This window comes from Peromyscus maniculatus, chromosome 20 (assembly GCF_049852395.1).
Source record: "Peromyscus maniculatus bairdii isolate BWxNUB_F1_BW_parent chromosome 20, HU_Pman_BW_mat_3.1, whole genome shotgun sequence".
In the NCBI taxonomy this organism is placed as follows: Eukaryota; Metazoa; Chordata; class Mammalia; order Rodentia; family Cricetidae; genus Peromyscus; species Peromyscus maniculatus.
The window spans coordinates 47,214,175-47,226,907 of record NC_134871.1 but is presented as its reverse complement, the minus strand read 5'-3'; the positions used below and the strand labels follow the sequence as shown (position 1 = coordinate 47,226,907).

The window sequence follows — 12,733 nt, the reverse complement described above, 5'->3', positions numbered from 1 at the left end:
GAGGCTTGAGCCCTGGCGGCCACCCCGAAGTTTTACCAGCTCGGACCACGCAGGCCACTGGCCACCCCTCACCCTGCGTTGGTGCCCCCAGGTCACCCAGCACAGGTAACGCGCGGGGACCCCCCACCCCGACCCTCCGGGTGAAGCTCAACCCGACCGCCACCCGGACTGGAGGCGGCGAGACGAGAGCCGCGAGGGACTGTGGGAGGCAGAAGGGCCGAGGCGGCCGCGAAGCATTGTGGGACACCGCGGGGCCGGCTCCTTCCCGCTCCCCGCCCCAGCTTCCTTCCCTGGCACCGCGCGCGACCGCGTCTCCCTCCTGAACCGCTTCGGGGCGCCCCCAGAGGCCGCTGACGTAATCGCCCCCACGCGCGTCCGGCATCTCAGCGGCCCAGGGCCGTGACAGACTTCCGGTTGTGTCTTCACCTTCCGGCTCGACGTTTCTTTTCCGCTGACTAAGGAGGAAGTGGCGGGCAGTGTGGGGGCATTTTTACGACAGCGCTGGCCGCGCTTTACGGCGCCGGCCCCCTGCGCGCGCAGCTTTCCTCCTGTCTCGGGTCCCGGGATTGCCGGGCGTCTCGCAGTCTCTTACCCGCGCCATCCGTCGCCATCCGGGCCGGCGGAGCCCCTTGCAGGTGAGCGGCTCGGCTTCGTAGAGCCCTGCGGACCTCGCGAGCCAGCCTGGGGGAGGCCTGGCTTCGGCGGTGGCGCGGGGGCGGGAGGGGAGGGGACCTCCCGGAAGAGCCTTCCTCCACGTCCCCTCCTGTCGTCGCTGCTCCTCCGCTGGGCGGGGCGGGCGTCCGCCTGCGGTGGTCCCCAGGCGCGACCCTGGGAGTGCAGGACACCGGCCACGGTGTGTGGATCCCCCGCCCGATGCTTGCACGGCCGTGGGGGACCGAGTCTCCCCGCTCTGGGCGTTTTGAACCATTCCCTTCTCTGCTCCGAAATGGACGGCCGAGGAGGAGGAGTAGGTGCCACTGTGGTCCTAAACCGAGCCCCGGAGTGCATGGCTCCGTCCGTAGTGTCCACGGTGACAGTGGCCAGTACAGCTGTCGCACTGATGTCTTAGTTTTCCCCCTGCCAGTTAACTTTCTGGTTCCCATGTGCGGAAGCCAAAGACTCCAAACCCCTGCCCATCCAGGGAGGCGATGCATGTGGAGCCTTGAACTCTCTGGAACTTGGGACCGCTGAAATTTCAGAGTTGCTTTTGAGACAGTGTTGTGGGTATGGCTCACAGCCCCAGACTGTCAGGCTGCCACCTGACTACAGTACAGCCCAAGAGGGTCAGACTTAGGCGGACAACCTCGGAAAGGGTTTAGAGATGATGGGGCGGGTGGACTGCTTCAGTTAGAGCCAACTTTGTTTCTCTATGAGGGAGCAGTGGTTCGAAACTCCCTAGCACAGAACCGACGCGCGCTGGGGCTCTTCTTCTGTCATGTGAACTGTTGGAAGGCCACCACCCTCCCCCCATGTCCTCTTCCTAGAGCTTAGGATAAGTTCACATATGGGGATGAGGCTCCCAAGTTTATTCCTTGTGGCTGTCAACCTAAATATCTTCAGCTTCCCTGTTTTCAGAGCAAGGAGGAGAGATTACTAGACTCTCTGGACACTGTCAGACTTTTTTTCCCCCGAGACAGGGTCTCACCGTGTAGCCCTGGCACTTTGTAAACCAGGCTGGCCTCGAACGCACAGAGCCGCCCCACCCCCACCTGGCTATGTCAGACGGGTGGTTGATGCATGGTTTTTATTTTGTTGTTGTTTTTGGTTTTTGGTTGGTTGTTTTTTTTTTGGTTTTTTTGTTGTTGTTGTTGTTGTTGTTTTTTGGGTTTTTTTTTTTTTTTTTTGGTTGTTGGTGGGAAGTGTCCAGCATACCCTTGGGTTGTACAGCTCTTGGCTTTTACTTTTCTAAAATGAGCTGTAGCATTTATACAGACTGATTACAAAGCTACACTGACTGGGTTCAGATTTTTAAAAATCATCTAACACTGTAACTTTTATTTCACTGGACCTTTATATTTTTACCTGGAAAATGGGGGCAGAACTGGCCTCTGCCCCACAGGATCAATAGAAGGGTTTGATGAGGTGCTGTAAGAAGTGAGCACGGTGCCCCAGTGTCTGTGTGTGCGCACACGTGTGTGCACCGGCCCTTACCCCGCTGGTTTTGCCCTGAGGTTTATGGTGGCCTCTGTCACCGAGCAGTGCTTTTGCCTGGCTGCACACACTGTACAGGATTTGTGCTGATGGGAAATTGGAAGAAACAGAAATTCCAGGATCTGCTCAAGGCCCTTGGAAATGTTTGGTTTTAGTCCTTTATTTTTTTAATTTTGTTGCTGTGGGTGTGTGAGTATATGATGTGAGTGCCTGCACATGCATGCTGTGACGTTCACCTGGAGGTCAGAGGAGCACATTTGGGGGTCAGTTCTCTCCTTCCACTCCCAAGGGCCTTTAAAGCGCTCTGCTGGTGTGTTTGTGTATCCGAGTGGTGATTGTGTGGCGTGGTAACTAATAGACTTTGACAATGGTCCGATGGTACAGGCTGATCTTTATTTTAGAGCCTGGGGCTTAGAGAAATTGGGTGTTGGGTGCTCTGGTGAAGGTGTTTTTGAGGGAACTCATCACACCTTTACCATATTTCATGAATCTGAAACACCTTTATCTTACGTTATACTGAGAAAGAAAAGATGTGACACCCCATCAAGTATAAGGCACAGCCTCATTTCAGAGATATTCACCAAAAAAGAACATGTCCTAGAATTAATGAGACATAAGAAAATGTCGCTGCCGTGGGCCATATTCTGAGTTTCAAGTGTTCTTAGAGCAGTTTCAAGGAAGCCCTGTCCAGGCCGCTCCAGAGCCACGGCTCTGCTTTGTGTGCACCTCTGGAGTGCTGCCCCAGTGGAGGTCAGGGCTTGGGATGTGGTGGCCTTTCTTCATAAAGCCGCTCACAGCGCTTGTTTTTTAAGGTTTTAGAAGATGGCGAAGTTCATGACACCTGTGATCCAGGACAACCCCTCAGGCTGGGGTCCCTGTGCCGTTCCTGAGCAGTTTCGGGATATGCCCTACCAGCCATTCAGCAAAGGAGATCGGCTGGGGAAGGTATGGGGTCCCTTCGGCTGGGGCAGCTGCTCACAGCTGCCCATTTCCTTCTTACTTTTCATGGCTCTACTTCCTTCGGGGCCCCCGGCTGAGGAAGGCCTTGACTGCGGAATGAGTCAGAGGCGGAGTCATGTGCAGAAGCATCGGAGATGATGCTGATGCCTTTCTCACACCGTCTCCCTCGTATCTGGGGTTTCTGGGTCAGCAGAAGCTGCTTGCCTGACCTGTTCTCTTCCTTGTCTTCATTGCACCTAACAGGTTGCAGACTGGACGGGAGCCACGTACCAGGACAAGAGGTACACCAGTAAGTGTTCCTTGGTGGGCTACCCACATCTGGGCCTTGGGAAGACTGTTGCTTTGTTCAATAAGCTCCCCACAAAAGCTTTTTAGAAAGGAAATCATAGTTATTGGGGATCTATTCTGGAGTGTGTGAACGCACTAACCATGGTTTGAGAAATAGTCCCAGAAGTTAAAAGTTAGTTATTGTGGGGTGACGGCCAGACTCCTCTAAAAATATGTTGAGTCTGTTGCCATTTGCATTCTATTGCTTGGGACCTCCTGAAGCCACCAATTGGTGGACTCTGGGCTTTGATTTGGGCCCTGGTTTTAAGGTTCTGGGAAGGGAAAGCGCTTTTCTTGGTGTCAGTTAGATGCTTGGAAGTGGCTGCCTGGAATACTGAGTTATTGGTATTAACTTAGTATTGGCTGAGGTGAGAAAGGAAGTCTGTCGTGGTCGATGGCTATGGTGATTCTTACTTGACCAGGCAGAGGTGAGGTGGGTTGGCTTGAGATTTTTGGGCTCTCTTGGTAAGTTCTTTAGACTCAAGCTCTTAAAACTTAAATGTGTGTATGAATCACCTGGGATCGTATTTAAACACAGGTTCCCACCTGTCAGGTCTAGGCAGGGCAGTGAGTCTGCATACCTCACGAGCTTGTGGTCCTAAAAAGTGCTGCAGGTCCCAGAACCACGCTTCAGAGAGCAGGGCTCAAGGCTGTCGTGCCCGTGAGCAGTCTGTCGGGAGCACTGAGCGCTCACTGTCACCTTTGCCTGCAGACAAGTACTCCTCTCAGTTCGGTGGGGGAAGTCAGTATGCATATTTCCATGAGGAGGACGAGACGAGCTTCCAGCTGGTGGACACGGCACGCACACAGAAGACTGCCTACCAGCGGAACCGGATGAGATTCGCACAGGTAGGCCTGAGTGCCTTGGAGCTCTTACTGTTGAGAATTTCTGCACTTAGCAACCATCTTGGGAGCACCAATGAGACAGGAAAAGCTTGCAGGCCTCTGGCCAATCCCAAGTAGCAGTTCAGTCACTAGTTGTATCGGAATGTCTTGTCCAAGGATATGTTGGAGGGATTTAGATTTCTGTTCACGGTAGGTCAGACATCATACACCTGTGCTGGGAACCTATTTCCTCGATTACTTACAACACGTAGGCTTTATTAACCAAGGTGGCTTGGTTGGCTGCTACATAAAGATGCAGCCTTAGCAACTCCAGTAAAACGAGGAAGCCCACATTGGTGGAAAGAGTCCAAGCGAACCCAAGTGCTTCTCCCCTTAACTCAAGTATAGTAGGGGCTGTAGAGTAAGAGGACAGGGACTTGAAACTTGGGGCTTCACCCCCTAAACTTTCTCTCAAGATATCAGTAAGCTATGACTCTTAAGAGGTAATCATGGGCTTCTTCCTGCTTCTCAGCGGAACCTCCGCAGAGACAAAGATCGCCGGAACATGGTGCAGTTCAACCTTCAGACACTGCCCAAGAGTGCCAAGCAGAAAGAGAGGTGAGCATCCCTTCCTGCCAGGTCGGAGTTGTGTTCCCAAATGGGCTGTATTCAGAAATCATGGAGCCAGAGCAGGGACTGGCTGTCTTCCACTATTGCAAAAGAAATCACAACCTCGTAGCCCACTGCTGTCCGAGACTGGGTCATGGTGCCTGGTGGGAAGTAACTGAGGGAGGCATTTATGCTGTAACAAGTAAACAACAATGGGTGGAATTGAAGTGACCTCTGTAGCTTCTGGGTGCCTGGTTCCAGGCAGCGCCATATACACTGCATCCTGTGGGTTCTTGGGGCTGAGCACAGCAGCCACCACACCCTAGCCAGGATTGCCAGTAACTGTGGGCTAAATGCACCCTACGGTTGGTTCTGGGGGGTAGTGTACCTCTGCTCTCATTCCCAGTGTATGCCAACATGGTCTCTTCATCTCTGAGCCAGCATTTTCTATCCTGGTAGCAGCCAGGAAGGACACTGTGATTCAGCTAGAAGGAGCTACTGAAAGCCCAGCATTCTGTCTGTCTGTCTTTGCAGAGAACGAATTCGCTTGCAGAAAAAATTCCAGAAGCAATTTGGAGTGAGGCAGAAATGGGACCAGAAGTCACAGGTAGTGTGTCCCTACCAGAATTCTGTTGGGAATTGGGTGGGTTTGTTTTCTTTTTATCCTTCGAGATAGGAGCCATGCAGTGTAGTTGTGTGGTCTCTCGGGTGCTCAGTTACTGCAGACAGCTTTAGACCTGTATCGCTCTTTCAAAGAAACCTTGTGCCCTTAGGCATGGCCTGTCCTCCCCAGTCCTAGCCAACACTGCTCTTGCTGTCTCTGGATTTCCCCATGTGTGCATTTCATGTAAATGGAATCATAAGCTGTGCCCTTTATTTAGTGTGGCATTTTTAAGGTCTGTCCCCTGTCATAGCCTTTATTATTACAGTCTTTTCTTTTTCCCTTCGTACTGTTAAGGGTTGATTCCAGGCACCCTCACTGTGGGTGCTGACTTTGTTTTGCATAAAATGGTGTGACAGTGCATGGATCTTATGTGCATCCCCTCACGGACTTTAACTCACCTCCGGGTTATTTATATGTGTTGATCTCACATGATCCTCCTGCCTTGGCTACCCAGTGGTTAGGGCTTTCAGCATGCAGAACTTTCAGCATGCAGGACTTTCAGCATGCTGAGCACCCGGAATATTTTCAGTTCACACATGACTCTGGAATAGAGAACCCAAGGGTATAAAACCTGCAGATAAGGAGAACTGACCGTACTTACTCCATATTGCCAAGTAGCATTACTTTGTGTGGGCTGCCACATTTCTTTCAGCCATTCACCTTCCGCTTTGGCACTGTTAGGAATAACGCTAACACCTTTGTAGGAGCTGAGAAGAGCAGACGTGAGCGACAGTGGAGCTCGGGCTAGGAGTAGAGCCCAGCAGTGCAGTGGCTGCCTTGCGTGCACAAAACTTGGGTTCGCTCCCCAGTGCTGCAAGGAGGGGGAATGATGTGAAAATTGTGAAAGTTACGCTTGGGTAAATTTGGTGCTTGTGTCAAAAAATGTGTAGTTGATACCTGAGGGGTCTGTGTTGAGTCCCTCCCTGGTCCCTTCAGTGAGCTTCTACAGATACCTTCTTAAAAAACAGCCAGGACTACACATGCCTTTAATCCCAGTACTTGGAGGCAGAGGCAGGCGAATCTCTTGAGTTCGAGGCCAGCCTGGTCTAAAGAGTGAGATCCAGGACAGCCAGCGTTACACAGAGAAACCCTGTCTCTCGAAAAACAAACAACAACAACAACAACAAAAAACCCAGCCAGGACCACTATGATTAAATAAAGGCCTTCCTGTGTTGACCTCTTTGACTTCCTTGTGTGGGTATGAGTATCTTCCCTGTGTTCTCTCTACAGAAACCCCGAGACTCTTCGGTTGAAGTCCGCAGTGACTGGGAGGTGAAGGAGGAGATGGACTTCCCCCAGCTAATGAAGATGCGCTACTTGGAAGTGTCGGAGCCTCAAGACATGTGAGTAGCTTCTTCACTGCTGCCCACACACTCAGGCTGTGGACCAGCTGGGATCCCTGTCTCCTTAGGCCCTCACAACTCCACATTTGAAGCCACTCACGGTAGTACATAAGACTAGTCGGTATGAGTTTGAAAAATCAAGACCCACAAAAAATGCATTAAGTTTACTGAAAGTTCCAGTTGGTTTCCACTCTTGGTATCTGCACGGGAGCACAGTAGGTCAGTCTCGAAGCTCTTTGGGCGAAGAGGCATGACAGATATTCAGGAGACTGATTTGTGCAGCCTCAGACACAGACCAGGGGCGTGGAGCTAAGGCAGTGGCCAAGGTGCCTCTGTAATGGGCTCTTCCCAGAGGAGGGTAGCTGGGGGAGGCGTGTTTCCCTGTGGGAGCTAAGAGGACAGGAAACAGCTGGAGTGAGGATTTAGCTCCTTTCCAAAGAGATTAATTCCATCTCTTTCATACATACTAGACTTCTGGGTGATGTTTCTTTCTGAGACAGGGTGCTCATGTGTAGCTGAGTCTTAACTCAAATTTGCCATCCTCCTGCCTCTGCCTCTAGTGCTGAGATTATAGGTGTGCACCCTGTGTGTGCCCAGTAGGTGAGACTTCTGATTCCATGGCATAAAAGCGAAGTGGGGAGGATCTCTCTGATTTTCCCTCTTCCCTCAGCGAGTGTTGTGGCGCACTGGAGTACTATGACAAAGCCTTTGACCGCATCACCACTCGGAGTGAGAAGCCTCTGCGGAGCATCAAGCGCATCTTCCACACGGTCACCACCACAGACGACCCTGTCATCCGGAAGGTGTGCAACCTCTGCCCACTTTAGGAATATTGCTGAGGCCCTAGAAAGAATAGGGTGTGAGGTATGCAGGTGTCCCTCAGTAGTCACAGGGAGGTGATTCAGGACCACCCCGTGGATACCAAGACTCATGGGTGCTTCAGTAAGAATGATGTTACTTACCTGTCAGTCCTGGCATTCTTCCGTGTTTCCGTTCATTCTGGATTGCTCACAACACCTAAGACACTGGATACTACTACGTAAGCAGTTGTTATACTGTTGTCGGGGAACCTGACAGAGAGAGGGTGTACATGTTGAGTAGGCACAATCTTCCTCCCCCCCCTCCCCGTCCCCCCCCCACACACACAGGTGGATTTACTGGGAAGACCTCACAGAAACAGCTGACTGTGTGTGCGTGGTCCAGCCCTTGGATAAGGTTGTTCTGTGTCAGACTTAGGATTTGATGGAAGTGGAGGCTCGTTGCTGGGTAGACTTAAATGTGCTGAGCAGAGGCATGCTCAGCCCCAGCTCTGCCAGGCAGACTTGATTACACTGGAGCCTTAGCTTTCTCACCTGCAAGACAGGGGTGTGCTCGGCTGGAAACTAGTAAGCGGAGCATGGCTTGTGCCTCCACCGCAGCCCAGCACAGTGACTGAGCAGCCACGACAGCCAGTTTGCTGCAGCCTTCTCGGGTGACTGAGGGAGTCCTTTCCCTTCCTGGTGACCTCAGCATCCTCACTTCACTCTCTTCCTCCCTTCTCGCAGCTGGCAAAAACACAGGGCAATGTGTTTGCCACTGACGCCATCCTGGCCACACTGATGAGCTGCACCCGCTCCGTGTACTCCTGGGACATTGTTGTGCAGAGAGTCGGGTCTAAACTCTTCTTTGACAAGAGGGACAACTCCGACTTTGGTAAGCAGCCTGTCTAGGGAGCAGCTGAGGCATAGGTGGTGTTGGTTCCAAATAATTGCGTAGTCCTGAGAATGGGTCATGTGTCGACCCCTCCCAGCCTCCTGGAGTCCAAGGGCAGAGACCCCTGCAGTGCTTCCCTGCTTCATCTCTGAGTCCTCACACCACTGCTGGGGCTGTGTGTGCTTCACTTGCACAGGACTGGCTTTTTCAAGGAAAATACGGATGCGTGTATTTTATGACACACACATACACATATATCCACACATTAATGAATCACTCGCAGACTGCAGTGTGAAAACGAAGCCGTCTGATTCTGTTTGAGTCTTGAGCCTCGTTTGTTAAAATGCCAACAGAGACATTCTCTTGAGGAATCCAGAAAGACTGAGAAGGAGTGGCCTTCCTACTGTGTGACTGGTGTTGTTAGGTCAGAGGGAAGATTATCCAGGAGCCACCCACCCTCCCCACACATGCCACACATACACCTGGACCCCTGTCGGCAGCACACAGTTCTTTGGAGATGGCCCCTGTGGTCTAGGTCTCCCCCACCCTGTGCTGCTTCGCACACTGCCAGTGGCTGGTGGCTGCGTGAGCAGGTGACCATCCATGCCTGGGCTTTTACAGATCTCCTGACTGTGAGTGAGACGGCCAATGAGCCCCCTCAGGATGAAGGCAATTCCTTCAACTCACCCCGCAACCTGGCCATGGAGGCCACCTACATCAACCACAACTTCTCCCAGCAGTGCCTGAGAATGGTGAGCACACAGGAGAGGGTGGCACCAACCTGCTCTTTAGATGGTTTAGGAGGCGGCTGCTGAGTCTCCGCTTTGCACTAGACTCGGGTGTGGTTGGCCAGGCATGGCCTCTCCTGGCAGCCCAGGAGCCAAGCCACAAACAGGTCTGTGAGCTTGGGCACATTTCCTCTGTGAGGACAGTGTTAATGCTTGTCTCACACAGATGAGCTGTGGAGGTGCCTTTGGCCAGAGTGCCTTTTTTTGCCTTGAGGATGTGATATTGGACATTGTCCCCCTTTTACCGTGATGCAGGAGGGGCATGAAGGGCATTGCTGTCCTGTTAGGTTCGCAGTCCGCCAGCTGGGTGGAGAAGGAAGCCGGGAGGGGTGCTCACGGGATGTGCTGGTTTAGTCCTCAGTACAAGTGAGCCAGGCCCCCCGGGACGCACAGCAGTGCTGGGTCTGCTGACTTGAAGGCACAGCAGCTCCTGAAAGCTTTGTCGCTCCTGCAGGGGAGAGAGAGATACAATTTCCCCAACCCTAACCCCTTTGTGGAGGATGACATGGACAAGAATGAGATCGCCTCTGTCGCTTACCGGTACGTCAGCTCTGACGGGGGTGTAGCCAGACTGGAGCACAGGCCCTGTCCTGTGCTTTCTGGGACGGTCCATCCAGAGCAGCAGATCTGGAACATGAATCTTGCCTTCTTGTAGCTACCGAAGGTGGAAACTAGGAGATGACATTGACCTTATCGTCCGCTGTGAGCATGATGGTGTCATGACTGGAGCCAACGGGGAAGTGTCCTTCATCAACATCAAAACGCTCAACGAGTGGGACTCCAGGGTGAGGCGCCGCCGCAGCTGTGTTCCCTGCTGGGTGGGCTGGAGTAAGCTGACCGTCCTTTCAGTGCTCACAGCCATGGCTGCTGGTTAGGGATACATGGAAATCTTGAGTTCTTCGTCCACTTAAGTCCCTGCTGACAGAACAGTCCAAGTTAAGGTTTCTCTTTCGACACCTGTCTTCAGGTACTTTTGTCTATTCATTCTGGCTACCCGCTGGCTCCAGCTCTCTACACATCTGATCTTGACCTTATCTTGTCTTGGGAAGCCTGGTCACTCCCTGGCCTCTTTCTGTACTCAGCCTCACTGCCACCTTGTGATCCCTTTGTCCAGCTCTGTCATCACTAACTCTAAGATGGCAGTTCTCAACCTGTGGGTCATGACCCATTTGAGAGGCCACATGTCAGATATCTATATTACGATTTGCAGCAGTAGTGAAATTAGAGCTATGAAGTAGCAACGAAATAGTTTATGGTTGGGGGTCACCACAGCATGAGGAACTGTATTAAAAGAACCCCAGTGGAGCCTTGGGGTAACCCCCATGTGGCTCTTGTCCCAGAGTACCTTATACTTCACAAACACATAAGAAGAAATTTACTGGCCCCAAACAGTATCTGCGACAGGATTTGGTGGGCAGACGTCCAGCATGTTGTAGTCTCATTCCCTGTTGAGGTGTTGTGGGTGGCAGTGACCCTGTCCCTAGAACTCAGTGTGTTCCAGAAGAGTGCTGGAAGCTGGTTCAGGGTGTTCAGAAGTCAGGTCTGTAGTGATAGAGCTGAGGCCCTGCTCCTTGTCAGCACTCAGATGCTCCTTCCCGGAGTCCATTATCTTATTACTCCATTCCTGGGTCTGCTCAGGCACTCTTTGTTCCTTGGGCCTGTCATTTGGCATCTGACTTCTGTCTGACTTCTGTCCACTCTGTAGTCGGTCTGTCTCTGCCTGTCATTGTCCCCAGGATGGTGGCAGGGCTCTTCAGTGTCATGGCACTCTGTAGGCACTACAGCAGGTTTTCAAGTTTTAAGGGAAACAGAATCTGTCAGATACTCATTTTGGAATGGACAAGAAAGTTTGGTGGGGGTTTCCCTGCCCTGTGACCTTGGGACTGCCCACACCTGTAAGTCCGCCCTGAGCCCCCCAAGGCTGGCCCACCTGCCGCTCACATCCCAATCTTCCTTCTCTGCTGCATGTTCCCCTTGGCACAGTGTGAGGCCCCTTGTCACTACACAGCACCCTGGTAATGAGTTTTACCTGTCCATCATCGCCATCTGGTTGAGTGGCTACACACAGAGATGGCATGTCTTTATATCTGGGATGATAATCGGTTTACCCAACTGGGCATACTTTCGTGTCTTAGTGGGTCCCATCTTCCAGGAGGCCAGGGTGTGCCCCTCACCCAGTGACTGGCTTTCCTTCACAGCACTGTAACGGCGTTGACTGGCGGCAGAAGCTGGACTCTCAGCGTGGGGCTGTCATCGCCACTGAGCTGAAGAACAACAGCTACAAGCTGGCCCGGTGGACCTGCTGCGCTTTGCTGGCTGGATCTGAGTACTTGAAGCTCGGGTGAGACTGGTGTGGGTGCTGGGGCAGGCCTGGGGCAGAGGCTGCTCCCCCCTTGGCTTGAGGAGAGCAGCAGGCCTGGCATTACCAAGGGACTGGACCGGACCCCAGGCATTGCCATCTCTCTACTGCCCTGTATGACCGCCATCGTCCTCCCCCGCAGGTATGTGTCCCGGTACCACGTAAAGGACTCCTCACGCCATGTCATCCTGGGCACCCAGCAGTTTAAGCCCAATGAGTTTGCCAGCCAGATCAACCTGAGCGTAGAGAATGCCTGGGGCATCCTGCGCTGCGTCATTGACATCTGCATGAAGCTGGAGGAGGGCAAGTACCTCATCCTCAAGGACCCCAACAAGCAGGTCATCCGAGTCTACAGCTTGCCTGATGGCACCTTCAGCTCCGAGGAGGATGAAGAGGATGAGGAGGAAGAAGAGGAGGAGGAGGAAGGTGGGCAGAGTGAGCCTCTGAAGCCTGGGTGGTCTGAGGGCTGGTGCTGTGGTCACTTTGCTTCCTGGCACTTCCTGTGGGGTGGCCAGTCACCAAAGGAGACTAGGGAAAGCATCTAGAGAGGCCCTGGGCAGCTGTTGAGAGGAAGCAAGGCCATGTAGATCATGACCGGAAAGCCTCAGCCCTAGAAGGAGGGCTCAGCAAAGAGGAGGCCGTTAGCACTCCGGTTCCTCAAAGGGGAAAGATGTGTTGCATCACGTGGTGAGGCTCACTTCTCGATGTTCTTTTCTTTCAGAGGAAGAAACTTAAATGAGTCGGTTTGATGCCCACGTGTGTTCACCCGCCGTGCTTGGGCAGCGTGTGTGTGGCTCCTACTCTGTGGCAGATGGAATAAAGTTGAAGTCCGTTTGGTTTCTTCGTCCTGTGTTTCCCTTGTGACCTGCTGCCCTTCCTTCTCCCAGCAGTTCCTGGAGCCTTCTGGCTGCCGTTCAGGTTCCATCACTGCTGGAGCACTGAGAACTGCGGTCCCTGTGGAGCATGAGGCCTCGGGTGTTGGTTTCAGAACCCCATGACACGCCCCTTTTGTGCA

General features: G+C 52.8%; 1 protein-coding gene across 1 annotated transcript; it reads left to right on the top strand.

Annotated features, from left to right (window-relative positions):
- Nucleotides 1-230: 230 nt before the first annotated feature.
- Nucleotides 231-12,557, top strand: Eif3d (eukaryotic translation initiation factor 3 subunit D). The gene is made up of 15 exons (XM_006991903.4): nucleotides 231-635; nucleotides 2,964-3,096; nucleotides 3,355-3,400; nucleotides 4,151-4,287; nucleotides 4,796-4,881; nucleotides 5,407-5,479; nucleotides 6,767-6,879; nucleotides 7,550-7,682; nucleotides 8,424-8,571; nucleotides 9,193-9,323; nucleotides 9,814-9,899; nucleotides 10,015-10,144; nucleotides 11,558-11,700; nucleotides 11,861-12,144; nucleotides 12,440-12,557. Exons 2-15 carry the CDS (start codon nucleotides 2,974-2,976, stop codon nucleotides 12,451-12,453), a joined length of 1,647 nt encoding a protein of 548 aa, XP_006991965.1. The 5' UTR covers nucleotides 231-635; nucleotides 2,964-2,973; the 3' UTR covers nucleotides 12,454-12,557.
- The last annotated feature ends 176 nt before the right edge of the window (nucleotides 12,558-12,733 follow it).